The 27822-nt window shown below is 50.3% G+C and overlaps 1 protein-coding gene across 3 annotated transcripts; it reads right to left on the reverse strand.

Moving 5' to 3' along the window:
- Positions 1–19: 19 nt before the first annotated feature.
- On the reverse strand, positions 20–27217 carry PSKH1 (protein serine kinase H1). 3 transcript variants are annotated; one of them, XM_086689141.1, is made up of 4 exons: positions 17807–17916; positions 15940–16966; positions 7621–7727; positions 2106–2291 (listed from the first exon to the last, which is right to left on the reverse strand). In XM_086689141.1, exons 1-4 carry the CDS (start codon positions 17812–17814, stop codon positions 2240–2242), a joined length of 1194 nt encoding a protein of 397 aa, XP_086545267.1. In that variant the 5' UTR covers positions 17815–17916; the 3' UTR covers positions 2106–2239. The 3 variants fall into 3 exon arrangements, with proteins under 3 accessions (XP_086545266.1, XP_086545265.1, XP_086545267.1); XM_086689140.1 differs by lacking the exons at positions 7621–7727; positions 17807–17916 and adding an exon at positions 27063–27217 and having other exon boundaries at positions 20–2291; XM_086689139.1 differs by lacking the exon at positions 7621–7727 and having other exon boundaries at positions 20–2291; positions 17807–17907.
- Between the last annotated feature and the right edge of the window lie 605 nt (positions 27218–27822).

Consider the following 27822-nt stretch of genomic DNA (forward strand, 5'->3'; position numbering starts at 1 on the left):
CACAGCAAGGAGCCTGGGCTGTCAGAATGGATGGGCAGCCTTCCCTGGGGAGGGCAGCCTGTTTATTGAGTACAGAGGATACATTTACAAACTGAGTACACAAAATAAATAACTGCACACTCTCCATCTACGGTCCATGGCATAAAGGCCCATGTCTCCAACCTCCCTCTGTCCTACCCTTAGGGTCAGGCCTATCTTGGACAAGAGAGGAAATAAATCCCCAGGGTTCAGGCCTCCAGAGGCACTTGGGGAAGTGAGGGGAATTCTGAGGCCACAGGGCTTGGGCTCTCTGCTACCTTGTGCCAGGAGCACTGAGGATAGGAGGGAATGTTTAAGGCAGTCGACTTGGCCCAGAGTGTTCTGTTTGGCCTTGTTTCCCACTGGAGGTGGGCACATGCAGAAAGAGGAGGGCCTCGCCCAAGGCTACCCACTGGGAAAAACTGAGTGAGGGCCAGTCTCTCCCAGCTGGCAGAGGCCCTGCAATCTAGCTACAGCTAAAGCTGGGCCACACCTCCTTTCCTGCCACTGAAAGCAGCTGAGGAAGAAGGGGACTTGGGTTCCAGCCTTGTTTGTGGTGGTGGGGAGGCACCTTGACTAACACGGGAATGGTCTGGCTCAGGCCTCCGGGAGAGCAGCCACCCAATTCCACCCACCTCCTGCAGGAGTTCCCTCCAACCTAAGATTCGGCAGGGCCCAGGATGGACAGGTAATGCTGTGAAAGGAAGCAAGGACAGGCTGGCCCAAGCAAGGCCAGTTGTGAGAAGGCCAGGGCCCCAGGCACTCAGGGTTCAGAGGCAGGTCACACAGTATGGCTAAGTTCCAACTGGAGCTGTGCAGAAGCTCAGCAGAAGGGGAGGGCTGAGCAGCCTGGGACCTTTCCTCAACACAGCAGCTCCTTCCTTCCCACTTCCTCTAGAAGATGAAGGGTGAGCACAGTGGTCATTCCCAGGCTGCCCATACTCATGCCAGACACTAGATGGCGCCTTTATGCCACTGCAGAGCCTGAAGGGAAGGGACATTGGGCAGTACCAAGGGTAGAACCAGGGCTGACACTGGAATATTGATGGGGCTCTCCCTGGGAAGCCCCTGGCCTGTGCCTTGGCCCAGGTGCCCCCATTCCCCAGGTAGCAGCAGTGGGGCTCCCTTTAATCCCCCACAGTTGGGAAGGAGGCACCTAGGGAATAGAATGGGCATCCAAGGGGGAGAAAGAAGTGATAGTGGGCTCTGCAAAGAAGGCACTGAGAGCAATGGGCTGGTGGGCAGGAGCTCTCCCTCCCACTGTCAGAGAGAGGTTAGAGCCTGGAGCAAGCCTGCTACCAACATGGCCACACAGTCCAGAAGGGCCAAGGACTATGCCATGGCCCTACCACCAGAGGTTCTAGCCAGTCCTGAGTCCAGGAGGGGCCTCTGGGGGTACCACGAGGGAAGACAGATCTTGGGTGAGAGGTGGGAGACTGTTTAGACTTAGCTGGGAGTCCAGCCAAGACACAAGCTTTGGGCCTACCTGGGCCTCTCTCTGTGTTACAGATCAGGATGCAATGGAATGTGGGAGGCCAGAGATGAAGGTTCAGTGGAGGAAAGAGGGTTTCAGAAGTAACTGTCCCAAAGAGTCCTGGGACAACAGGACACCCTCTACCTGGCACAGCTTGCCTCTTTGGTCTTGGGGAAGAGCCAAGGGGTGAAAGAGCCCGAGGCCAGGTCCTGACCCTTTCCCAACTGGTAGCAGAGCAGTTGCTCACCAAAAGGAGCACCGGTGCCAGTTCAGAGGGCTCACATGTCCCCAGGCTCCCTCCACTTGGTCACACCAGGCTCAGGCCCAGGATGAGGATGGGGGCTGCTGAAGAGAAGTGGGTAGGGCCATTCACCTGCTGCCGGCCATACAGGCCTATCTCCAGAGAGGGCATCAGGGCCAGATGGCACAGTGATGCATGGCCAAGCTGGGACCATGGCATGTCTGCGCCGTAGCCAGCAGCTCAGCCGTTGTACTGCTGCTGGTATCGCAGGTTGAGCTCCCGCAGTTCCCGCTCACGCACACGGCGTGACTTGTTGGAGCGCGTAGAGCGGCTAGAACGCGTGGACTGGGCCGACTTGGTGCTCTGGCAGCGGGAGGAAGCACGTTTGAGGAGGTTCTGGGAGATGGAGCGGTGCAGATTCTTCATGGATGAAGAGGCTGCCATGCTTACCACCCACGGGTGCCTCAAGGCCTGCAGTGCGGTCATACGGGCGCCAGGATCCACCGTCAACAGGCGATCAATGAAGTCCTTGGCCAAGTTAGACACACTGGGCCAGGGCTAGAGGCCAAGAACAAGCATTAGAGAGGGAGCACTCAACACTGCTCTCCCCATCCTGATGATGCCATCACCATAGCACTTAGCATTATGCAGCATTCCAGCACTCTCCCCCTAGAGAGAGGCACTGCCCAGCTCCTCCCAAGTACAGCATTCTTTCTGGACCTCCCCTTCCTACCCAACACTGGCCCAGGCCACCAAGCAGAGGCTGTTCTCTGGGCAAGGAGTCCATCTGACAAGTAGGAGAAAGACTTGTTCTCCCCCGTTCCCCCAAGCAGCAAACTTCTAAGGTATCTGGACTCGAAGCCTGGCTCAGGAAGGTGGTCCCCGTCAAGATCCCCCAGCTACCCCCAAATCACTATAACTCAGGAAGATTTAAAGAGAATGACCCAAACCTTCCACCATATCCTGAGCCAGACTTAATATCCAAACTCTGGATGTCCATATCAGGCCACTTAGCAGGGAACTTCCTTGTCTTTTAAGAGGTGACCCACCTCTCTCCCTCTGACAGAGTGATGGTGGGCAACCACTGCATTCCCTGCATCAGCCTCCACCCCTCAGCCATGGGGAGACAAGGAAACAATTCAAGGAAACTAGATTTCTCCATCTGCTGAGAGGGCAGGGAGCTCTTGGGGGATAGGTGGGAACAGGGCCCTTCTTTCCAGTCTTCACGACCTCTTTAAACCACACAGGGGATGCCTGGCAGTGCTCTAGACCAGCCTCATTTTAGTACATTCTGTCCTCAGAGAAACTGCACAAAGCCTAATCTCCTACAAACACCCGTGGCTGCCTCACCTCAGCCATACACCAAGCAGCTGTCTGTCTCAGGGACTCAGCCTGTACGGCTTGTCTTCACCCGGCTGAATCCTCAGGTTCTCGGGGTAAAGGACACTTTCTCAGGCTTCCTCTTAGCCCCCAGAGCTAAGCAATTATTCCAGTGATTTCCAGTTCATTGTTCATTCCCATTAGACCAAGCTAAGCTGGATGAGCCCTAGTGCCTGGTGCTAGGCATACAGAGGCCCTCAAGGCCCTCAAGCCCCTCTACTGGAGGAGGGTAGACACAGAACTGTTCTGAGTACCTGAGTCTTCTGGGAGCACTTTGGCATGAGTTCTGATATTCCCAAAGAGTAGGCAAGTAGGAGCTTTGCTGAGCATACGGCAGGTTTGGCCGGGATATTAAGGGCACCATCACCCTCCTTCCTGCCAAATGAGGTCTGCCTGTTCCACTCTATGGTGCCCTTTGCCCTGGGGCACAACTGAACTCAATCTCCAGGGGGTTCAGGAAAATCTAAGAGCCCACATTCAGGGCAACTGTATGCCCATTCAGCAGATACACTTACACACTGACTATTGCTTCCCCTAATTCAACTTCCTTGACCTCCAATTCTTCCCCCATACCCTTCCCCACTTACATACAGGACGTGGAGGGGGAGCACCAAGGAGAACACTCTTCTGAAGTCCTGAAGAAGGGGTGGGGACTACTTGCAGTTGCTACCCTAACCTGGTTTTTGGAAGGCAAATCTCAGCTTTTACTAAACTGAACTGGTGGAAAATGACAGATCACATTACCGAACAATCACTTAACAGGGTCCTCCTCACCAATGTGCTAGCTCCCAGCAATTCCTGGGAGACAAGAGCCCTCAGGAGGAAGACAGGGCCTCAGGATATGCAGGCAGGGGAGCCCATAAATACCTTGCTGAGAGCAGTGAGGGGGCGCAGAGTGACAGCCCTCCCACACACACAGTCTGGTCCAAGTTTCCCTGCAGGCCCGCGCAGCTCAGGGCTCCGCTACAGAGGCTGACATGCAGGGGGACTGGACTACACAGCTGCCACAGTAGCTTTTGGCTCACGGTTCAAGAAAGCCCCATGTCTTGCTCCTGCCATCTGAACACAAGAAGCCACTGTGAGGGGCCAGTCAGTCGAAACCACCGACACTCGCTGCAGCCCCGATCACTCACTTAAGTAATGGAAAGAAAGGCATAATGGGGCCCCCAACGGACAGAGCAAAACCTAGAAGCTGAACAGACTGGGTCATGGGAATACCTGTGCTGCCCTACCAGCCTTTCTGGTCTTCAAGAGAAAGAAAATCACTGAGAAATACACTGTGGCTCAGCAGGGCCTACTGGTGGGACAGCCCAAAGACAGAACTGGCAGCCCAGGCTAGCCAAACAGAGCTGGGACATGGATTCTGCCCATGCCCCCTTGGTCCAGCCAAGAGAGAAGAGGGACAACCCCTCTGATGACAAAAGAAACAGTGGTGAAGCTGGACTCACAAGCCAGGAACCTAAACATAGATGGGTCAGAGACACCCCCACTTCACATCCATACCCAGCCAGACCAAGCCAGACCCCTGCAGTTCCACACAAGTCCAGTGCAGTCCGAGACTGGCCTCTCACCAGACCCATCCTGTGAGCTTAAGCATTTTCATCTCCAGAGTGACACATGCTCACACCAGGCATCGACCCCTGCTGCTCGCCGAGCGGCCAGCCTGTTAGTGACAAAAGTGAGCCAGATTGATCTGTGCCTTCTGCTCCCCCAGATGCTTGCCTCCCCAATTACTGTGTACACGCAGCCGTGTGCAGAATGCCAATGAACTCATTTATCTAAGGGCCAGCCCGGCCCTCTTCAGCAGGCCCTGGCTCTCCCCATCTTTCAGGAGCTATAAGCAGCTGGACCAGGTGGGTCCCCCAAGCCAATGTGACTTAAGCCATCCTGACCTGAGAATCAGGCTGTGCCAATGGCACCCGGCCTAACCCTCATACCCTGAGAGGCTTGTGGCAGGAAGTCAGGCAGGCCAAAAGCAGGTAAGTGGCCCTCAACCCACCCCACTACACTGAGACAGGGGCTCAGGCTGCCCTTCAGAACAGTGGCCCCTGGGAGCACTGCTGAGGCCTCCAACAGTACTTAGCAAGGAAAAGCAAGACTCCACACTCACCCAGGGCCATGCTTCTGGTCAAGTCCAATTCAGTACCTCCTAAGAAAGCTTTCAATACCCACAGACCAACCCACTTGTTTCCGCAACATACTTGGGCCTCTAGAGCTCCATGAGTATGTCTGTCAGCCCATGACTGACTGGCTGGGTAGCACTGTGGGCATGAAAAAGAGAATAGTGATAAACAGTCATGCCTTTGACTTTCCATAGCTCTAACTGCTGGCTCTGGGTAAAGAACAGAACTCTCACCTCAGTAAACTTGGAGTCAAGTCAGGGACACATGTGAGGCTCAGGTGGCTGACAGAAGGGACAGGCCCCAGGTACCACCTGGCCAGTCTCCCAGAGGTTTCCACCTGTTTCTGGACTGACTTAGAGTATGGGGCATGGAAGGGAATGTTAAATGTCAGTCTGCCATGCCTCCAGATTCAGGTCTCCCTCTGCTGTGGGAGCCTAGGGCAGCTTCAATACCCAGGGTGAGAGCCTACACTGTCCTTTCCATGAGCCTTTTATGAGCTGTGTGTGTGAAGGGCTGGGCCCTGTCCTGAAAAGATAAGGAGAGACTGTAGGAGGAGGGACATCACCTCCACCCTGTTTCTGACCATCAAGCTGGTTGTCCTTTTCCCTAGTCTGTGGCTCTTGAGTCCTCCTCCCCTTGCAGTTAGGGTACCTACCTTTTTTTTTTTTTTCCAAGTAAGCTCTGGGCCCAACCTGGAGCTTAAACTCATGACCCCAAGATCAAGAGTCACGTGTTCTACTGAGTCAGCCAGACACCTCTAGGGTATCAACTCTTGATACTGTAACAGCAGAGAAGCCAAAAAGGGATAGATGGAACTCTCCCAGAGCACTTCCTTACCAACTTCACCTTCCTCATCCCCTGTTTCTGAGGGACCAGTCACTCCTCAGCAGCAGAATCCAACATTCCCTTTAAAGGGAAGCACAAAATCAGAAAGGACTTTCCACTCCAGCTCAGAGGATGAACTTCCCTCCTCCCCAGCCCCTTTTACTTGCTCTAGCTCTAATGTCACAGGGCCTGGGAAGAACACTGCCCAGGCCACACTACCAATGGTTTTGCCTTAAGCCCAAGGGCTAAAGGAACAAAGGATGAAGGCAGCTCTCTGGCCTAGACTGCCGAGAGAGGAGGAAGCTGCTTCCCTCCAGAAGCAAACCTAGCTCACAGGCCTTGCCCTAGACTCCCTCTGGCAGGCAGGTCTGACCACTCTTAAGTGAGGGCAAAGAAAGGCCTGGCTTTTCTGGATGGCATCTGGGTGACAAATTAAAGCATTAGGCTGAAAGCCCAGAGACTTCTAGAGCTTCTAGACATTCTAGGTCTACTTTCTCTGTGCAACCTTAGAGAAAAGAAGCCTCCTCACTTTTAATATGAAGGAGCCAGGGGCGCCTGGGTGGCTCAGTCAGTAAACATCTGACTCTTGGTTTTGGCTCAGGTCAGAATCTCACAGTTCGTGAGTTTGAGCCCCATGTCAGGCTCTGCACTGGCAGCACAAAGCCTGCTTGGGATTCTCTCACTGCCCGCCCCCCCACCACCTCCCCCCACTTGTGCTGTCTCTCTCTCAAAATAAATAAACTTAAATTTTTTTTTTAATGTTTATTTTTGACAGAGAGAGACAGAGCATGAGTGGGGGAGGGGCAGAGAGAGAGGGAGACACAGAATCTGAAGCAGGCTCCAGGCTCTGAGCTGTCAGCACAGAGCCCGACATGGGGCTGGAACTCACAGATGTGAGATCGTGACCGGAGCTGAAGTCAGACGCTCAACCGACTGAGCCACCCAGGCGTCCCTCAGAATAAATAAACTTAAAAAAAATGTATGAAGGAGCCAAATGCAATGGATTTTAAGTGTCTTCCAGTTGCTAAAGTCCTGGATTCTAAGAACACGGCTTCCCAGCTTTCTTCCTCACTTGGCTGCATGTGAGAAACAGAAGCATAGCATCTAACATTTAAATGGCCTTGACCTCTTGACCTTTATGGGTTCTGTTCCAAGCCATGATGACTCGGGAAGGTTCCCTGGCAGAGAAGGTAGCCTCACCAAAGAGCTGCAAGAGCTGCTAGAGCTGTTAGGGGAATGAAGGGAGGAAAGAAGCCTGGGCTTTGCTCCCATGACTCAATCTTCCCTCAGCTTTGTCTCAAGATGTATTTTCAGACCCAGTATTCCCACCCCCAAAGGCCTCCTTCCTGTACTTACGTGGGCCTGAACGAGAGCAGAGAAAAGAGCACGTTTCTGGGAAATGGAGCTTTGGGTTTACACAGGAGAAGAGAACTATTAGTACGACAAAAACAGCACACTCTGACATTGCCCATGAGGCAAAGTGTTTTGAAAAATTCGGCAGAGCTAGACATAGTGTGGCAGTGGAGCCAGCAACCCCTTCCTCTGGTCAAGACACTCACCATCCTGGTGCCTGGGCTTCCACACCAAACAGAATCCACCACCCTAGGACCTGGCAGGGGATGGGTGGGGGCTGAGCAGCAGGAAAGAGGACCTTAGGGGAGAGAGCCTGAAGGGAGAAAAAGAAGGAAGATAATAGAATTTTAAAAAGACGCAGAGAATGAAGATAAAAATAAAACAAGAAAAGGCGTGACAACTTAAAGGTTAGCAAAGCTGTGTTCTGAAACTTGAAATGAGTAACAAAATGTAATCCTGGGGGCGCCTGGGTGGCTCAGTCAGTTAAGCATCCTGACTCTTGGTTTCGGCTCAGGTCACTATCTCATGGTTCGTGATCGAGCATCACATCGGGCTCTGAGCTGGTAGCCTGGAGGCTGCTTGGGATTCTCTGTCTCCCTCTGTCTCTGCCCCACCCCCGCTCACGCTGTCTCTGTCTCTCTCAAAATAAACAAACTTAAAAAAAAAAAAAAGTGAAATTCTGCACCCCCACCTGTCCCTGCCCAGAGTCCACAAAGTGAAGGACAGGGACAGGAGGGAGACAGGGTACAACTCAAGAATCCGTAACGATGCTACGTGCTCGCTTTGGAATCAGGGGGATGCTGGCAACCTGTGCCAGCAACCAAGTGCTGTCTGCTTTTAATAATGTCTTGGAGCAGTCCTGGAAGGTTCTGGATTTTAGAGCATGCTGCTGAGTGGTCTCTTTTAATTCCACTCACAGATTTTGCTGAGGCCAACCTGGCTCTTTAAAAAAAAAAAAAAAGTAAGAAAAGAAAAAACAAGGTGGGGGGGGCGTCTGGGTGGCTCAGTCGGTTAAGTGTCCAACTTCATCCAACTTCAGCTCAGGTCATAATCTCACTGTTCCCGAGTTCAAGCCCCGCATCGGGCTCTGGGCTGACAGCTCAGAGCCTGGAGCCTGTTTCAAATTCTATGTCGCCCTCTCGCTCTCTGCCCCTCCCCTGCTCACACTCTGTCTCAAAAATAATAAAATAAGCATTTAAAAAATAAAAAACATAGGGCACCCGGGTGGCTCAGTTGGGTAAGTGTCTGACTCGATCTCAACTCAAGTCTCAATCTCGAGAGTCCTGTGAGTTTGAGACCCCTTTTGGGCTCTGAACAAAACAAAACAAAACAAAAACACACACACATGAAAACAAAACAAAAAAACTTCCTCCCATTCTAATTTCTGAGACAGTTTGGAGCCCTGGTGGCTATTAGCATGTAACGCACACTGAGACTCTGTCCCTGAACCCTGGGTACACAGGACTTGGACAACATGGAACGACGGGATGAGTGAAGAGATGAAGGAGACTTCTGCTCCAAGCTGGCCAGGCCATACTGAAGCAAAGCTCAGGTCTGGGCACCATACTTGCTCTGGGAGACAGATGAACTGAGGCCAGGCAGGCATGCACGAGAAGAGTGACCTTGTGAGATGGAAAACTGACCAAGGAAGGAGAGTCTGGAGAGGCATGACCGGTGGGGAGTGGTTGGACCAGGTCATCTTTAGCCATTCCATCCACCTGCAAGTATGCTTCCGCCTCAGTGGGGGCAGGAGGGGATGAGTGTGGGAGGCCGTCAGCGGATTTAAAGAGGTCAGATCGTGGGAGAGACAACAGCCGTGGCAGCTCCCAGAGGAACTCAAGAGCCTAGAAGCGACAGGGCCTGTGAGCAGGCAGAGCTATCCAGGTGGAGACAGACAATGAGAAGAGCAGGAGAGGGAGGGGATGGATGGCACACACCAGGCACTGCTCCAACACAACCCACGATAACACCCCTTTGTTGGAGAGGCCTCGGTGGGGCTGGGGGTGGGAAACAGCAGTGATGAAAGAAGGATCTGACCCTGAGTTAATGAGAAGCTGGAGGTGGTCAGGGCCAGGAATTTTGGTAGGAATGGCTGAATGCAGCAATGTAGGAGATGGGCCTCTGTTTCTGCCACCACAGGAGGGAACTGCTCTCTGGGGACTGTGTAACCAAGGCAGCAGCGGCAGAGGGAAGCCTAGAGGAGAGAGCTCCAGGGAGCTGAGCGGTGGACCAGAGGTGGCACAGGAAGGGGATATTGCCCCTCTCTGCTCCAAGCCTGCCTCCTGCCCCCACCAGGAGGAAGCTACCCCTGCCTTCCTCCAAGAGGTCTCCAAGCACAGCGACCAGTGAGGGTCCAGTAAGGCCCTCACCTAGTAGACCAAATCATATCACCTTCCAGTGACCAGTCAGGGATCTGGACTGCCAGCGTCTGCTCCTACAGTTAAGGAGGGAGACTTGTCTGTTGAATACTTACTGCGTACCAGGAGGTGTGGTGAAGTAGGGACAGCCCTTCCAGAGGGATCCCTCCTGGACAGGTATGGGGGGATCATGGGATCCTGGCATAGAGCCAGCACCATCACTCAGCTCTTGGCACCCAACAGCCACCAGCAGAGAGGCAAGGAGCAAGGGCTTAGAGATACCTCACAGCAAAGAATTCTAAATCAATTTGTGTTTCCTTGTGCTGTCAGCTATTGAGACAGACATGGGAAAGCCATCCACTTACTACGGGAGCAGGAGGCAGCAAGAGAAGAGTGATGAACTGATGGCCCGTCACAGCCCCCATCCACACTGGAGGTGGGAATGTGAGGCAGTTAAAGACAGCCAGCAGAATCCAAGCACAAGCCTGGAAACATGCTACCTGCCTCTTTGCATTTCATCTGCTGCCTGCACACAACGTCCAGTCTCCAGCTCTCCCACACCCCTGGAGAAGTCCTCTCCATGGTTCTGGGCCAAGGTCCTATCCCTACTCAGCTGGCTGCTATCTATCAGGGCATATGAATGATCAGCCCCCTCACAGGCGCCGATGCCCTTCATCTACAGAGCAACAGGACATGGCACATTCCCGTACCTCCTTTTATCTTCAACATCCCAGGGTTGAATGACAAGCGTTAAGGTCATTTAAAGAAGTAGGGCTCTCAGAACTACAAGATGGTCCAACTCACGCCCCTGAGCGCCTGCCCCTTGGTGCCACATGGATGGGTAGTCAGACTGCAGCCCAGAGGCCATCCCTGAAAAGCCACCTCCCTCCAACAAAATCCCCCAGGGAGTAGCACTCTGGGTCTGCAAGTGGCCTTCCTCTCCCACCAAGATTCTGTCCCTTGCCTGGCAGCACTCTCTCTCTGAACAAGGCACTGTAAGAACCTCTGCCCCAGCCCAGCTGTTCGTGGGGCAGTCACTTGGGTTTGCCCACAGCTCAAAGACTGCCCAAGCAGAGGGCAACAATTAAAGGCTGCCAAATGAGGCAGACAGCAAAGCTGCTGACGGTACCACTTTGCCATCAATCCCACAAGAGCCTCTTCGTCTGTCCTTACTCTAGGAATAGAACTCTTGAGAAAAGCAGTAACATTAGGCCGGCAACATCACATCTCACATCAAGTCAATCATAGAATCTCCAAGTCAGTGGGACCGTAACAGTCCTCTAGTATGGGTCTTAACAGACGATGACTCACCTTCTGTGTCACTCCTTTAGAAATAACTGCTCCAGTCCTTCTGGAATCTCTCATGACAAGAAGCTCCCTCTTTCGAGGTGGCTCTTTGTGTCTTCAGACTGCTCACACACTCAACACAGGCCTTCTTCACATCTGGCCAACATGTGTCTCCCATCACTTCCCACATGACCCTGGCTTGGCCCTCTCCACTCTGGCACCTCTGGTCCCCAGAGAAAATGCAGATTTCTCTTCTCAAAATTATCTGTCATAGCCGTCTCCTTCCCAGCATTCCCTCCTCTTCCAAGATTCCTGCAGCTGCTTCTAAGCAAGTCTGGTCACAGACTACTAGACACATCTCCAGCAGGCTCTTCACTTTTTACTGGAGTCCAGCCCCCAGAAGAGGGGGCTGCCCCGTCTGCCTGCCAGCCACTTTTGGGTCCTTTCCCAGGGAATCACCGACCACCAGTGCTTCCCTCAGGAGAAGCCAGGAGAAAAGTACCGGGAACATAAGTATTGATACACATGCTGTCTTCAAGGACCTTACAGGCCTAAGAGATGTCCACAGACAACAGCCCAAGAAAGTGCTGAAACAAAGACTCCAGCAACATGCTGAGACATGTATGTCAAAGAACATAGACTGTGGGGATGGAAAAGCCAAGAACTCTGACACCAAGATGGCCTGGATTCAAATCCCAGGCCTTCCACCCTCTAGCTGTGAGGCCATGGACAAGTTACTTAACCTCGCTAGCTTCAATTTCCTCATCTGTAAAATGGGGCATTACACCCACCTGGCAGCACTGTTGTGATTAAACATGTTGGATACAGAACCCCTAGCCCTGTGTCTGGTACTCAGTAGGCACTACACAGCACCATTCTTGATGGAAGCAATCTTTGAATTGAACCTTCTGGTCAAGTTTCTACGGCCAACAGTGGGAGCAAAGTGAAAAGCCTGAGCTTAGGACGTGGAGTGAGTGGAGCAAACATCTTGGGCCTATGGTGTGTAGGAAACGGGGCAGAAAGTGGGGCCAGGGCTATGGCCTGAGTATCTAGAGTGTCAGGGTTGTGGGGTAGGAGCCAGGCACTTGGTGTATTTCCCTCCACCACTGGGCCCCACCCAGGGATGTCAAGGCAGAAGCCTACATACTCTTTGGACCATAGGGCAGTCAGGTGTCTCTCAATCTGCCCCTGTAAGATGATGCTCCTACAGAGCTGCAGGAGGATTCTCTCATCTCACTATGGTTCACACCATAGTGGAGTTCATTCTCTGGAATCGCTGATCTGCCCCAATTACCCCAGGACATCAGGTTCCCCCATCCCCAACGGGGATTACTCCAACAGCCCCCAGTCAGCCTTTCTCCTGCAGGTCTCTCACAATACTTTCTGCTGCATTCCCCCTTTACTACCAAGAACACAGAGGACTCCCTCACACCTAATGCTTCCAATCCCCAAGTAGCCTCTGCAATTATGGAGCTCCCAACAGCAAACGGCAGGCCTGGCCCAGCCTCATCAACCTGTACTCCATTACCTCCAAACAATCTCGTATTTATTCTGAGCACAGTCAGCAATGTCCCTTTCTCTGAGCCTCCTCCTTCTCAAAGCTCACCTCCTGTAGAAAGTCCACAGAAACCACTGAGCCTGACAGGGGGCTGCAAAGACATAGGCTTCAGGAAATAAGCACATTGGGTAGGCACATACAACACCACTACTAGAAGGCGGGGGGCAGGAAAAATGCCCCTAGAAAGGCACTACCATGCAGCTTACTGTCAGGTGAGGAATGCACATCTCCAAACCTTGCTGAGCTCAAAGTGGGTGGTCCTTCATTTGCAGAAGCAGATAGATTAAAACACCCCCTTAACATGACATGGTCTCAGATAGGTTTTCTCACAGGGCCTTGCTCACTTAGATGGCCTTCAGAAGGGCAAATGACCATCACACAGAAGACAGATGACTGGACTGAGGGTGGGAGCAGGGCCCAGCCCAAAGAAAGGGGACCAGTCCAGCCACCTGATCTGAGCCACACAGCTCACATTCCAGACTGCCCAAGCCCTGTGTTGGCATGTGCCTGCCAACAAGGATTTGTTCTGTGGCCATTTCCTACTCCTAGTCCTTTCTCCCCAGGCAATCTCAATCTTCATGGGGATGGAGAACATGACTTCATGTCTCTATGCATCTTCCCCAGGTGCACTTATGGGTAAGGCAATGGCCAGTGGAACAGAGAGATGCTTGGTCCCCACCTCAGAGCACCTGATCTAATGATGAGACCTCCCCACCCAGGAAATACCCCAGACAAATCCCACCCAAACCACAACTCTCTGTAGATGGTGGTAGAACCAGTTTTTGGAGTCAGATGGCATCTGTCTACTGTAATAGACAGGTGCCATCACGGTTGGCCATGAATTTGACTCTGGAACTGGGAACTCATGCTTTCAGCTTCAACTGAGGGGTTGGGAGGCAGAGGTTGGACAGTGCCCCATTCCCCTTGCCACACACACACTGGAGCCCCAGACTGTGATTCCAACAGAGCAGGAAGCAGGCTCAGGACCCAGTCCTGTGGCTACAGAAGGAGCAGGAAGCCTGAGTCTATTCCTCACTACATTCATTTGTCATTCTCCAGACACGGATAATCAATAGCCAGTTAGCAAGACTGCAAGCTCCAATTAGATAAACTGCTTGATCAATAACTGCCAGAATTAGGAACTCTTGGGCAAACCTACAGGCTTTTGAAAGAGTCAACACCTTTGTCAACATCTCTTGGGAAACCTCCCTCTCTGCTATAGCTAAGTCCACTACTCCCTCTGCCAGGAAGAACCCTAACAGCCTGGCATCACACAGAGCTCCTAGTGCACAGCAGCTAGGTCAGGCCTTGGCACAACACTGTCTCTGGCAGGTGGATGCTGGGTCTTCTGGCCAGTGATGAAACCTGGCCCAGAGGGTGAGCAATGAGGTGTTCTCTGCGACCACACCATCACAGCCTGCGCTTCCCAGCCAGTCAGGGTTTGTTTTGTTGAATCCATTTGGTGCAAAGAAGATGTGAGAAACTTTAAGAGAGAGCTAGAGAAAGCCCCAGTTTCTTCTTCGCCTGTGGCCAGCACAGAGCTGGTCTAAAGATGAAGGCTTCTAGGGGCGTCTGGGTGGCTCAGTTGGTTAAGCATCCAATTCTTGGTTTCGGCTCAGGTCATGGTCTTGTGGTTCATGAGTTCGAGCCCTGCATCAGGCTTTGCACTGACAGTGTGGAGACTGCTTGGGATTCTCTCTCTCCCTCTTTCTGCCCCTCCCCCACTCACTCTCTCTGTCTCTAAATAAATAAATAAATAAATAAATAAATAAATAAATAAAAACTTTAAAAATAGATGTATATTTTAAAGATAAAGGTTTCCCTCCCTTCCTCATACAACTCTGACACGTGACCTGGAAATCCCCCTAGGGAATGCCAGCCCCCAACCTCAGAGGAAGTCCTTGACTGACCCCACAACCACATCTGGAAGCTGATAGGGAATTGATGGAGCACAGGACATTAAGCACTGAAGACAAAGTGGCAAGAGGCTTTGGGGTAACTTCTGCAGGAAATGCTGCTCTGGGCCAGTTGGCTGGGGCCAGAGAGGACCCAGTCCAAAGTCCTTGGAAGGAAAGCTAGGTTTCAGGAGGAAGCTGGTCCCAGAGCTCCTTCCCCTCCACATGGGTAGTTCAGGAGGCATGGACAGCAGTCAGCAGGCCCAAGCCTGAGAGGAACACCATGGGGAGCACTCTGCAGGGAAACTTGGGGAGGGGCCCTCACTGCCTTGGCAGAATCCTGTTCTCCTACAAAGCTTAATTCACCTCCTATTTAAGCCATCACATATTCTTTTATTCACAACCTTCCCAAGCCCACCATTATGCTTGTAGCACCTGGTAGTGCCTATGGTCAGCCTCCTCTCCTACCCAGTCAGCATCCTGCCTAAGAACCAACCAACTCTTTCTTTTTGTGCACCTTCCTTCAGCTCCCACCAGTACTGAAACCTAAAAGATTTTTTCAGGTATCAGGGAAATCCGTGGATCCAAAGACACAAACTCCTGGTTGAATCTGGCCTGCAGGTTAGTATTTGTTGGTACAGAAGATAGTACGTAAACATGTGAATGGATTCCAACATTTTACAATCAAATTTTCTGGCTTCTCTTTAGAAAACTGGAATGTCTGGGTGCACAGAATCCTCTGGGCTGTGTGGCAAAACTGGGAAAAGATGAGCAGCAGCGGCTCCTGTAGACAGGGCGTGGTCACGCTAGCTTGTCCCAGGTCCCTGTGGAGCAGATGTTGTGGCTGCCCTGTCCCACGTGCTCCGGCCCGCACCTACGGTGCTACTCCTGTGCATGTGGACAGCTCCCAGTGCCAATGCCTGCATCTCCCTGCTTCTTTGCCTGAAGATTTTCTCCAGCACTAGCTGGCATTCAGGACAGCCCAGAAGTGCCAGGGACTTAATGCCCCACCCCCTGATAAATTCTCGACTCATACAGGAGTCAGTGTATTAACACCCACCCACCTTCTTGTCCCTCAGTGGTACAATTCTGAGGCATGTCCCATGTGATTATTCACAGGGCTCCCAGTGGGAGTTCCAGTGGCCCCCAGGAAGTCTACTTCTTCATATGCCCTTTAGTGGCTTCCTCCCTTTCTGCCTTACCTTCCCCACCCTTCATCTGTGCTTACTGGAATCATATCCCAATTAAATGATCTGCTCCCAAGTCTCAGAGCTCACTTTTGGGGAAACCCAAACTGAGACATCCTACTATTCTCTACCTGCCTGGCCCCATGAACATGGTCCTCAGAGCACATCCTTCTGATCAAGAGCTGTAAGATATCCCCCCACCCAGGGGCCTCCCAACATCCCTGAGACAGGGCAGACTCACCTCCCCCGAGTAACTGTACTTGCCCCTGAGGATTTGCCGGTACAGCCTGGTGCGGTTGTCATCCTCAAAGGGCATGGTGCCACTGAGCAGGATGTAGGCAATGACACCCAGTGCCCACATGTCAACTGAATTGGTGTAGGGCTTGCGGACCAGGACCTCGGGAGCAATGTACTCGGGTGTGCCACAAGTGGTCTTCATCAGGCAGTCATCACCCTTCTTGCGGGCACTGGCCAGGCCGAAGTCAGTGATGATGATCTTGGAGTCAGTGCCTGGGTGGTAGTAAAGCAGATTCTCGGGCTTGAGGTCTCGGTGTGTGATGCCCAGCGCATGCAGATATCGGACACCGTCCAGCACCATCTGCAGCACCCGTGTGGCATCACGCTCAGTGAAAGAACCCTTGGCGATGATGCGATCAAAGAGCTCTCCACCAGTGGCCAGCTCCATCACCATGTACACACGCTCCTGCGTCTCAAACACCTCCACCAGCTGGATGATGTTGGCATGACGCACCCGGCGCAGCACACGCAGCTCTGACTCACATACCTCTCGCCCTTCCCGGTACTTGGTCTCAATCATCTTGATGGCATACGGCTGCCGGGTTGCACGGTGCTCCACGCGTACTACCCGGCTGAAGCTGCCTCGGCCAATCAGGGCTTTGATGTCGTACTTGGCTGTCACACGTGGGTCAAACTTAGCCCTATACTTAGCCACCCTGGCCCTGCGTGGTGGTTCTGAGGGAGGCTCTGTGTGGCCGACAGTGGGGGCACCAGGGCAGGAGTTTGCACACTGACTGGCTGCTGGGAACCCAGCTTTGAGAGCACCAACACTGTCCACCTCTGTGATGAAGTGCTTGTACACATCACTCTTAGTGCCACTGAAGGGCTCCACCTTCTTGACGAGATCCAGCTGGACATCCTTTGGAGGCTCAGGAAGGACCTTGCTTGTCCCACAGCCCATCACGGACACGGGGGCATCCTCTCCAACGAGGCTGGCAGGACCTGCTCTGCAGGCAGTGCCCCGTCTACACCTACGCAGACAGAAGAAAGGGCAAGTCAACATAGCCAGAGATAGCTCTGAAAGGATAGCAGCCACCCTCCTCACCTATTCTCCCTTGCCCCTCAATAAATGTAGCCTGAAGACGTGACTCTAATATGGTTCCCTGGAAGGGAGGATGGTGTTGGCCCCTGAGTGCTCAGTGAAGGGTCCAGATGAAAGGTTGGGTCTGAGCTCTATGGTCTTGACTTATATCTCCCTGGATCTGATTCTCATGCTGCTTTCCAACACCAAATGAAGGGCAGGAACATGCATGGGGCTCAGCTGTCACTGCCCCCACCCTCCTCCCTACTCTGTCTGGGCCCCTTATCCTAGTTGAAATTCTGTTTTTTTAAATGTTAAAATCATTCCTCTCATTACTCTGACTCATCTTTCCTGAAACGGGGGTGTGGAATGTTGGAAGCCGACTCTCCAACACTATCACCCAGCAGGGCTCAGAAAGCAGCTTCTCCAAGGTCTCCCTCATGGATATCTTTCCTCGTCCTCTAGCCTCCTGCAGGGGTTGATTCCTTCCTACAACTGCTGCCACCACTACCATCACTACCCTGGTTCTCTGCCCTAACCTTACTCTTTTCTAGATGGTTCTCATTACTTTGCTAATGCACCATCTTCACCTGGCAGTTTAACATCTTGTTCCAGGGTCTTTCACTTCCCCAGTTCACCATACAATGCCACACAACCCAAGGCTGGCTGAAATCAAACCCTGTGAACTTAGGACTATAAACCTTAGCACGTTGCCACCAGGTAGCCACCAAACTATCTTGGGCTTCATTTAAGAGACAAAGGAGACCATGAACTCAGAAACGACACTAACAGTTTCATCTAGATGTGACTCAGTCTGTGGATCAGAGTACTCTGCTTCCTTGGGATGAGGATCCAAGAGCTTCTCCATTTGCTTCCCAGACAGAGATGTTGCAACCATTAACACCCTGTGGCTGGTAGGGCCTGGATAAGGTAAAGTGTTGAAGTAATGCTTTCCAGAAGTCACTTCTACCCTGGCCATCCTTCTCTATCTTGAGGGCCCCATGGGTGAAAGAAGAGGGATGAGAATTTCCTATTGATGATGCCATACAGAATTAGGAGTAAAATTATCAAATCAGAGCAAACATTTATTAAACATTGTAAAGGGAAAAAACAGCTATTCCCCCTTCCTATGTAAGGAAATAAACAGTTCTTCCCTACTGTGTATTTTTCTTCACTCTGTGTGTCTCCTCTACCTTCACAGAGAACACTTCATTTTGACACCTCTGATCACATGTGTGGAGTCCCCACCCCAAGCAATTCTTGTAACACCAGCCAGATGTCCTACAATTTAACTCAATTCTGACACTGTCTACCCAAAGGTAGCGTCAGATCCCACAGGTTAAGGGCTCAGGCTCCCTAAGACTGCCCTCGCCCTTACACACACTTCAGGTACCAGTTACAAGTCTAGGTTATCACCTGTGTTTCTGACCAACCGATCACAGACAGGGGTCCCAACAACCTCCTCCTTGGGTTCAATCAATTTACTAGAGAGATTCACAGAACTCCCAGAAACACTTACTTACATTTACAGTTTATTAAAGGATATGATAAAGGATACAAGTAAACATCCCGATGGAGGAGCTGCACAGGGCAAGGCACGTGGGAAGGGGCATGGAGCTTCCATGCCCCCTCTGGGTGCACCACTCTCCCAGCACATCTACGTGTTCACTCAGAAGCTCCCCGAACACCCTACTATTGGGATTTTATGGAGGCTTCATCATGTGGGCACAATCAATCATTAACTCCATTTTCAACTCTTCTTCCTTCTCAAGAGAACAGGAGGCAGGGCTGAAAATTCCAAGCTTCTTATCATGGCATGAGTCTTTCTGGTGACTAGCTCCCATCTAGGAGTCACCTGGGGGCCCACTCAAAGTCACCTCATTAGAATAAAAAACACTCCTATCACCCAAGAAATTTCAAGGATTTCAGGAACCTGTATCAGGAACTAGAGTCAAAGACCAAATATTAGAATAACTGATGCTCTTTATGCTCTTATCAGTTAAGAAATTACAAGGGTTTCAGAAGCCATGTGCCAGGAACTGAGGGCAGACACCCATACATATTTTTGTTTACCTCACAAACATCTACTAGGTGCTAGGGATTCAGGAATGAGTAAGACATGGTCCTGTGTAGATTATATTTTAACACACACAGACACAAAAGCAAAACCTGGTCACTAAGGTCACAGTGCAAATGAAGAAAACATCATAAAAACAGATCATTTCAATATAGCATGTTAAGTGTTAAGCTTGAGAAACAACAGTAGACATAAGGAGAGACACAGGAGTTAAGGAAAGCTTCCTGGAAGAGGTGACCCCACAGTGAATTTCGAGTAAGGATGAGTCAGGTGAGGAAACGTGGGAATGGTGTTTCAGGCAGAGAGCACAATATACTCAAAGATTCAGAGCCCCAGAATAATACCCTGTGTCCGGGAATGGGCAGTTTGGTGGTATGAAGACAGGACTGGGGGTGGGGTGGCTTCAAGTTCTTGAAGCAGCAGGAACCAGGTTGTGGAGAGCAGCACAAGGTAGGTTGAGGAACCAAGACCTTCCAGGGAGGTGACTGGAACTACCAAAGAGTTTACAAAGAGAGGCAATCAATCTGTGTTTAGAAAGAAGTGAACTGGAGGAGGGTCAAAGTAGATTAAAAGGGCCAGGGAGGAGGGTGGTGGCCCAGATAGCAGGGTGGAACGGAGGGGTGTCAGCAGAAGAATGGACAAGGACTAAAAGCTAGATATAAAGAGTGAAAGGAAGGAGAGAGGGTGACATGCTAGTCCTTTGCTTGGGCTCCTGGGCAAAACAGTCAGCAGCATACCAGGAGGGACAGGTTTGGGAAACGGTGGGAAAAGATCAGTGTTGGGTGTGTTGCAGGGCACGTGCAACATCCATATGACATTCACTGTGGATCACTGGAAGTAGAATCTGACATTTGAAAAGAATCAGCGTCAGAGATTCCATGGCTAACCACGGGTGGTGCTTTGAGCTAAGGGGCGACGCCTAACCCACCCCCACCCTCACCCCCGGGAGAAGCCAGCAGGCCATCCCATCAAAGGCAGCGGAGGGAGACACAGGCAGGTTTTGCTGTGGCAACTTGGGCATCACAGAGAACCCATAGAGGCCACCAGATTCCAGTGAGTCAAGGGCCTGCTTCTAAGGTGGTGATACTGCCCAATGTGGCTAATTCTTTCAAGGAACAAGCTCATCACTGAAACATACCCAAGAGCTCGATTATCAATCGATCCATCAGATAAAAAGGAAGAATCTGGAGACCACAGATTAAGGGCTCAGATTTTAATCAACATGTGGATATGACTGTCAGTCGAATGAGGTATATCTTTCCTCACACGAGGGAAGATTCCTCCATCAACTCATCCACATTTGCTGCAATTCTTACCCAAATGTCGAGGAGATCCCACACAGTAGCTTAGGAAATCATGTCTAAACAAAGGCATTTAGAAACAAGCTTCTTTTTCACAGAGGCTAAAGATTAGAACCGTGGACAGGAATTCTGCAGATTCATCTCTTCTTTCAGGGAAAACACAATACTCTCAACGTAGTCAAGGGCTGCAGCTCAGGAAGAGGATAGTTCTTGGGCCAGGTTTCCTGAGGCACAATACAGGGCCCTGATCCCCAAGACCACTGGTAAGCAACATCTATCACCATTCAGAGAGAAGACGAATGGCACAGGTGACCCAGCACGGCCACTCAGATGTCTTTTCCCTGGTGAGGCAGAATCCTAGATTCGCAAAATAAATAATTGTTTCCAGGCATATGCACTGGGTCTTTTTGTTTAAATGTGCACATCTAGTCTGGTCTTGCTGAGAAAAACTAAGGTTTACAAAAGAAAAGGCCTGACTTCTCACTTTAAACAAATAAAGTATGGGCAGGGATCTCAAGTCAGCACTAAGACAGCCAAGGAGTATCCCTCTCTGACCTTCCTTCTCCCTTTCTGGGACACAGTTTCTCCCACATCTATTTCAATTAGAAACTCTTCAAAGATAAGCTGATGCTGGTACTCCACCTTCCCAACTACAGATGAAGAGTAGAGGACAGAGGCTGCTAGCTCAGGGGGAGGGCAACAGCCGACAGCCCCCAGGTGATCACAGCTGCTCCACACTCTAATCACATCTGTAAAAGTCTCATTCGGCAGAGGTCAGGTGAAAAGGCAAACGGGGACAGGGAAGGCATCTGACAAAACTTCTGGGAATAAGGGCAGAGTGTTTTCCTGCCCCCAGCTCTCCTGTGTAGCCCCCAGCACAGTGACCAGGGTGTGAGACAAGACTCAGGAGGTCACACCTCGCTAGCTATCACAAGTCACTATTCCCTTTCGCGACACCAATCCTAACACATCTTTCAGAAAGAACTGAACTCTCTAAAGTCGGCCTCCATACCCTCAACTCCCAACCTCCTGCCAAGCACTCCTCAAGGAGTGCCAGCATGTTGGATAGAGTGTGGTAGTGGGCATGAGCATTCAGCACTACTGTCCTAATACTGTACAGAAACGAAAGGCCGAGAAAAACATAAACTTGTCCACAGCCACTTAAGATAGTGACTGCCAAGGAAGGACCTAAATCTCCTGGTTCTCCATCCAGAGCTCCTTCCATCACAAGGGAGACTCCGCAAGTGCCTGGATCTCAGCAGAGGTCGCCAGGTCAAGGCCTCTACCCTTCCTTATACCACTCTGCTAATGAATTAACAAACCTTTACTGAGGACCTTTTCTGAAGGATCTATATTATGAAACCTCCATTCCAAGTACACTCTGGGTCACACTGCTCACTGCTGTACTCTAGATTGCCTTAGAACACTAGAACTGTCAGCCCCCTTGAAAGAAGAGGCCACTTCTTGGGTTTCTAGAACTCTCTGGCACCCAGCAAAGTCCTGAGCTCAGAGCAGTGATTCGTGTTTGCTAACAATGAGTGAAAGGTGGACTGGCTCTTGGATTTCTACCTGCTGCAAGGCACCAATTTCAGAACCTCAAAAATTTTCAAGTGTCAGGAAGAGACCAGACTGGTGGTTAAAACAGAGCTGTGCTCTTTCAGTGCCTGTGTAAATGTACTCAGTGACAAAGGAAGCTGGAGCTCTCAGGTCTGTTTGAGTCTTACAGATTGTTAATTGAACTCCAAATCAAATTTGTCCACAAGCTGCCAGACCTGACCCATGGGAGAGAGGGGGCGGGGCCTACAATGGATCTTGAAACAATTTCCTGGCCACGGAAGCCAACTGTGTGGCTCTATCCAAGGCAGGGGCCTATAGGCACCCAGCCCTCTCCAGTAACACCCCCTAAGATTGTTCTCCACAGAAAAGCTTCATAACCTTTCACCTGTAAAAGGTTATGCTCTATGTTTTGAAAGACTATCTATCAAAATGAAGTAGACAGTAATCTCCCAGTAATCCCAGAAATAAGGAACTACTAAACAATACTTCTAACCATCATGGGGCAACAGAGATACCAGGCAAAAGAGCTTGTCACTTTAGATGAAAACTCCTAAACAAGGACCTCTGCAACCTTAGGGAGAGTATGTGATTCTGCTTTTTCAAACTGGGAAACTGACACTGCATCTAGCAATTCCACTTTCAGAAATAATGCTATAAAACCACTTTCATGAGTGAGGCGCCTGGGTGGCGCAGTCGGTTAAGCGTCCGACTTCAGCCAGGTCACGATCTCGTGGTCCGTGAGTTCGAGCCCCGCGTCAGGCTCTGGGCAGATGGCTCAGAGCCTGGAGCCTGCTTCTGATTCTGTGTCTCCCTCTCTCTCTGCCCCTCCCCCGTTCATGCTCTGTCTCTCTCTGTCCCAAAAATAAATAAACGTTGAAAAAAAAAAAAAACCACTTTCATGAGTATGCAAAGGTGTATTTGTACAAGGAAGTTCATGGCAAAGTTCTTTATAATAATAATGGACATTACCCAAATATCCATCAGTAAGAGAATAATTAAATAAAGATCCATTCATTCAATGGAATACTCTGAAACTGTTGAAATGAATGAGGTAAATCCGTATATACTGACAAAGAAAGATACCAGTCAATTTTATTGAATGGCTTCGTGCCAGGATCCATATCCGTGATATAGTAAGTCGTTTAAAATAGCATCTGAAGTATACATCCAATGAGGGGGTTAAAAAAAGATACAGACATATATGTAGAAAAAATATCCTAGAAAGGTAAAAGAGAAACTTGATGGTGATTGCCTCTAGGGTGAAGGGAACAGAAGGAAGGAAGGAAGGAGTGGAGGGAGGGTGGGAGGGCGGGAGGGAGGGAGGGAGGGAGGGAGGGAGGAAGGAAGGAAGGAAGGAAGGAAGGGAGATAGGAAGGAAGGAAGGGAGATAGGAAGGAAGGAAGGGAGATAGGAAGGAAGGAAGGAAGGAAGGAAGGAAGGAAGGAAGGAAGGAAGGAAGGAAGGAAGGGAGGGAGAAGGGGAGGGAGGGAGAAGGGGAGGGAGGGAGAAAGGGAGGGAAGGAGGAAAGCAAGCAGGCTTTGACTTCTCACTTTACATATTTCTGTGATTTCTGCAATGCTATTTTTTTTTTTTTAAGTAAGCTCTACACCCAATGTGGGGCTTGAACTCATGACCCTGAAATCAAGAGTCCTACGCTCTACTGACTGAGCCAGCCAGGTGCCCCAGCTATTTTTTAAAATCATCACTACATATTACGTTTTTAAAGTTAACAAAAATATATACTGTAGAAATGTACAGACTATTATACAAATTTTGTAAAGTGCCAGAGGAATATACACCAAATTATTACAGTGTTTGTCTAAAGACACTGTGCATTATTCACTCCTATGTTTTAACTTTTTTTTTTTTTTAAGTAGGCTCCATGCCCAACATGGGGCTTGAACTCCAGACCCTGACATCCCAGAGTAGCATGCACTATAGACTGGGCCAGCCAGGAGGCCCAGTTTTAACTTTTAATATTATTTCATAATAAAAATTGTTATGAATTCCTTTTTTTGTTTGTTTTAAAACAGCTCCATGCCCAGCCCACACAAGGTTTGAACTCACAACCCTGAGATCAAGACCTGAGCTAAGATCAAGAGTTGGACGCTTAACCAACTGAGCCACCCAGGCACCCTGATTTCTTTTTAGAATATAGTAACTCAGGACACCACTTCCCAAGGACTCCAGTTAGCACTGCTTCACATGGTAATAATTGGTGGGCAGAGACTCCTGCCTTAGGGCTGAGAGGAGAAAGTTCAAAAGTTTGCTGTGTCCTCATTTAATCATGACCCCAGCTCCATCTAACACATCCCACCACTGGCCATCCCACCATCAGAAATACAGACTCTGGCAACGTACCTGGAGTTCTCCTTCCAAAATCCCAAAGTTCAACCCACAAATATTTACTGAACTCCTGCTGTGGGCCAGGAACCCTGCCAGGGGCTGTGACAGGCAAAAAGAAGGTTGCCATAAACTCTACTCTCAAGGAACTTACAGTACAGATGGTCCCACATCAAGAGTCTCTCTTATGATGCCCTTTGAGGCCACTTCAAGACTGGTAGCCTGGAAAGGGACCCTCTGAGATAATTTTCCTCCGCAAAATGAAAACACGACATTTTTTTACTTTAGCATCATATCAGACACCATGACAATAGAAGGCTGTCCCAAGAATTAGCTCAGTGATGACCTAGCCAATACAAATCCGCTTAGTATTCACTGAGTAAGATTCTTGGAAGGAAAGGGATTTCAAATAAATAAATCTCCTTCTAGCTCTCAACAAGCAGAATTACTTCCATTCTTCCAGGGCTGTACTTCTCAAAATTTTCTCTATGCACCCTGGTATTGAGGGGGACAGCTGTTCTCAGCTATCTGGAAACTCAAGGGTCAGTACTTTGGCATACCTACAGCTCATTCATATCATACAGTCGGGAAGCTCTGAAAAGGACAAAATTGCCCACATAACATGTGAACACTTGTAAAGTAAAACAGAAGGCCAAACCAAAGTCTCACTCATTTAACTATGAACTTGTGACTGACAGAGATCCCCAGTATCTATTTCAGATTCCAGAGACAGTAGGATCTTCAGGGGTATCCCATTCCAAGTGAGGTGCAACTCTAGCTCGGTGTCAGGGGCAAACAGGTTTCCTGACAGTTGTACTTTCTCTAGCTCATCTATACAACTTAAGAAGTTCAGGAATTGCAATTAAATGGGGAGAAAGCGCTTATACAACAAACCTACCCTCTAATGAGTCAGCATTCCAAATTTCTTCCAGGGGAAAGACCAACTGCAACTGCCCTGAGGAGAAGCAGTTTTGTCATAGCTTTCCTTGATAAGCAGAAATTACCTTGAGGAAATTACATAAGGCAGCTTCTTCCTACATGAGACTCAATTTGAAGAGCCAACAGGCTTCCTGAGATCTCCTTTTGATAAGGGACACACTCTAGGAGAACAGCCATTAATGATAACGATGTCTTCCATTTCCTGAGTTCCAACTGTGTTAAGTATCTTATATGCACTCCCACTCTTCTTTGCAACTACACACAGTAGCCATGATTACTGCTATTTTGGGATGAGCAAGTGGGACTTCAAGGACCTCAAGATCTCACAAACACCAAGAAATGAATCCAAGTCTTTCTGATTCCAAAGCTCAAACTACTACCACAAACTACTCAAGAGAATCATACTGCCTCCCCAAAGTATGGGCAATGAGACTCTAACAGGAGTTCATATGGCACAGCTAAGCCCTTCCCAATGGACAAAGAAGACCCAACAGTTTCCTAGTGCAATGACAAAGATGTTCAACTAGGGAGCAAAGTCACCTGAAGTGTTTTTTGTTTTTTTTTCCAAAATACAATTTCCTACCAGATTCCAGATATTCTGAATCAAAATATCAGAGAGTGAGACTCTTGAATTTGTATCTTGAAAAATTACCCCATGAGATTTTAGACCATCAAAGTTGACAAGGCTGCACCACCTACCACATGCATACATGTGCATGTGCAAACAAGAGATACACATTTGCTGTGCTCATCTCAGATCGTGGCCCCTAATAGGAGCTCAGTAATATAGCTGAATCTGGTTCTAAAACCAACAGCCCATCCCAGTCCATTCAGCTCCTACTTTATAGCAGGCACAGAGCCAGCCAGACACTCAGATGCAGACAGGAGACTCACTCCCACCATCACGCGACACAACATGATATACTCAACAGTAGTCACATGAATAAAATGACCGAGGAGCCAATGGTTACTTGTAAAGCAAGAGAGGCTTTTCCAAGGAAAGGTAATCTAAGATGGATTTTAAAGGATAGATGTAAATTTTCCATTCTGGTGGGGTAAAGAAGAGTATTTCAAAATGTATTACAAGTACAAAAATGAAAAAGTATAAAAGTATTAAAACACTGAGCTCAGAAGGTAGAAGTGCCCAGGTATTGACTTCCGGGTCATGCCTCTACCAGATTATGAAGAACCCTGAATGCCTTACTAGTGAAGCTTGGACCTCATCCTATAGGCACCAGGGATCCAGTTTCATGCAGTGAAGGACTTATTCAAATTTTCAGGTGGAAATTATCGCTTCAGCAGCTTCGTGGAGGGAGAGTGGGCGTGGGGAGCTGAGTGTCCCCTTATAAACTGAAGGATGATGGCTTGCGGAGCAGGCAACCCGGCTAGGCTCAGGCCTGCTTTTTCCCAGGCTGAACACGGAAGCGACCAGCTGCCCCGACAGCTCCTAGCGTTCAGTCGCAAAGGCGAGGTGTGAAGTAGGTGCCGGACATGCAAACGCAGTGAGGACAACCTGCTTAGTTCACCGTGACCGACGCCGGCTGGTTGAACAGCGGGCAGGGCAGCTGACCACGTCCACCAGGCCCACACAGCCCCAGACATCGCAGCCACCCAGCACAGGAGCACGTTTTGAGACCAGTCCAGCCTCGTACACCGGGGATCCCAAGCAGCCACCTGGCCTGTTCCCCAGTCCCGCAGGCCCCTGCACACTGGGCTCCTGCGGGGCTCCCTGGGCAGGGATAGGCCCAGTGCGCCAGGAAGCGACCGTGGCTGCAGGTCGTCAGTCCCTCCCGCCCGTCGGGCCGTCGCCCTGCGCCGTGCCGCCTCACCTCGCACGGGCGGCAAGGTCTTCGGCGTCTCGGCGGCTGTGCTGACCCTCTCCGGACCGCGGACAGGGTCGCCGCCGCCGCCATCCTCAGGCGTCAGCGTCGTGACATCATCACAGCGCGCGCTTTACGCCAAAACAAACCCAGGCCGCCCCTGGGGCGGGGAGGGGCGGACCCTCGGGAGAGCCCGGCTACGCGTTTAGCGCCTCTCCCAGCGTGGCCTGCCAATTAACGCCTTCGGGGCCGGGACTTACTCTCTACTGGCCGGGTGAATCAAGTTAACCCTTAAAGTAGCTCGACCTTAGGCACCGAGAGGAACCGCGGAAGGTAGAGACAGAAGTGTCAAAATTTCTTGTTAGGGCAGAGGGTGCTCTGTAGTGCGAGGGTGGGGACATAGTGCGTTTCAACAGAGGTTTCTGAGGTGCCTCTGGAACTCTGCTAAGGATCGTTTTAAAGTTCATTAACAAATCAAAAATTTGTAACTGCAATTGAAGTAATTTAGGCATTCAGAAGTGTTAATTTGGCTGTCATCACGGTGGAGTTGCAAATGGTTGAGGATTGGTGAAGGTTAAGTCAATCTTGCGCTAGCTTCGGAGTAATGAGTTTTAAAATTTTTGTTATTGTTATTGAATTTAAGTGTATCCTGAGACTTTGCAAATCAAGTAGATTAAAAAAAAAATGCTACCATTAAGACTTCTCTATAAGGGGCGCCTGGGTGGCTCAGTCGGTTAAGTGTCCAACTCAGGTCATGATCTCGTAGTCC

This window comes from Puma concolor, chromosome E2 (genome assembly GCF_028749965.1).
Source record: "Puma concolor isolate L17-30 chromosome E2, mPumCon1.1.hap2, whole genome shotgun sequence".
Lineage (NCBI taxonomy): Eukaryota > Metazoa > Chordata > Mammalia > Carnivora > Felidae > Puma > Puma concolor.

Coding starts and splice junctions, on each gene's coding strand:
- PSKH1 (XM_086689139.1), bottom strand. Junction 2,292..15,939: donor AGTACAGTTACTCGGGGGAG/GTGAGTCTGCCC, acceptor CTTGGCCTCTAG/CCCTGGCCCAGTGTGTCTAA.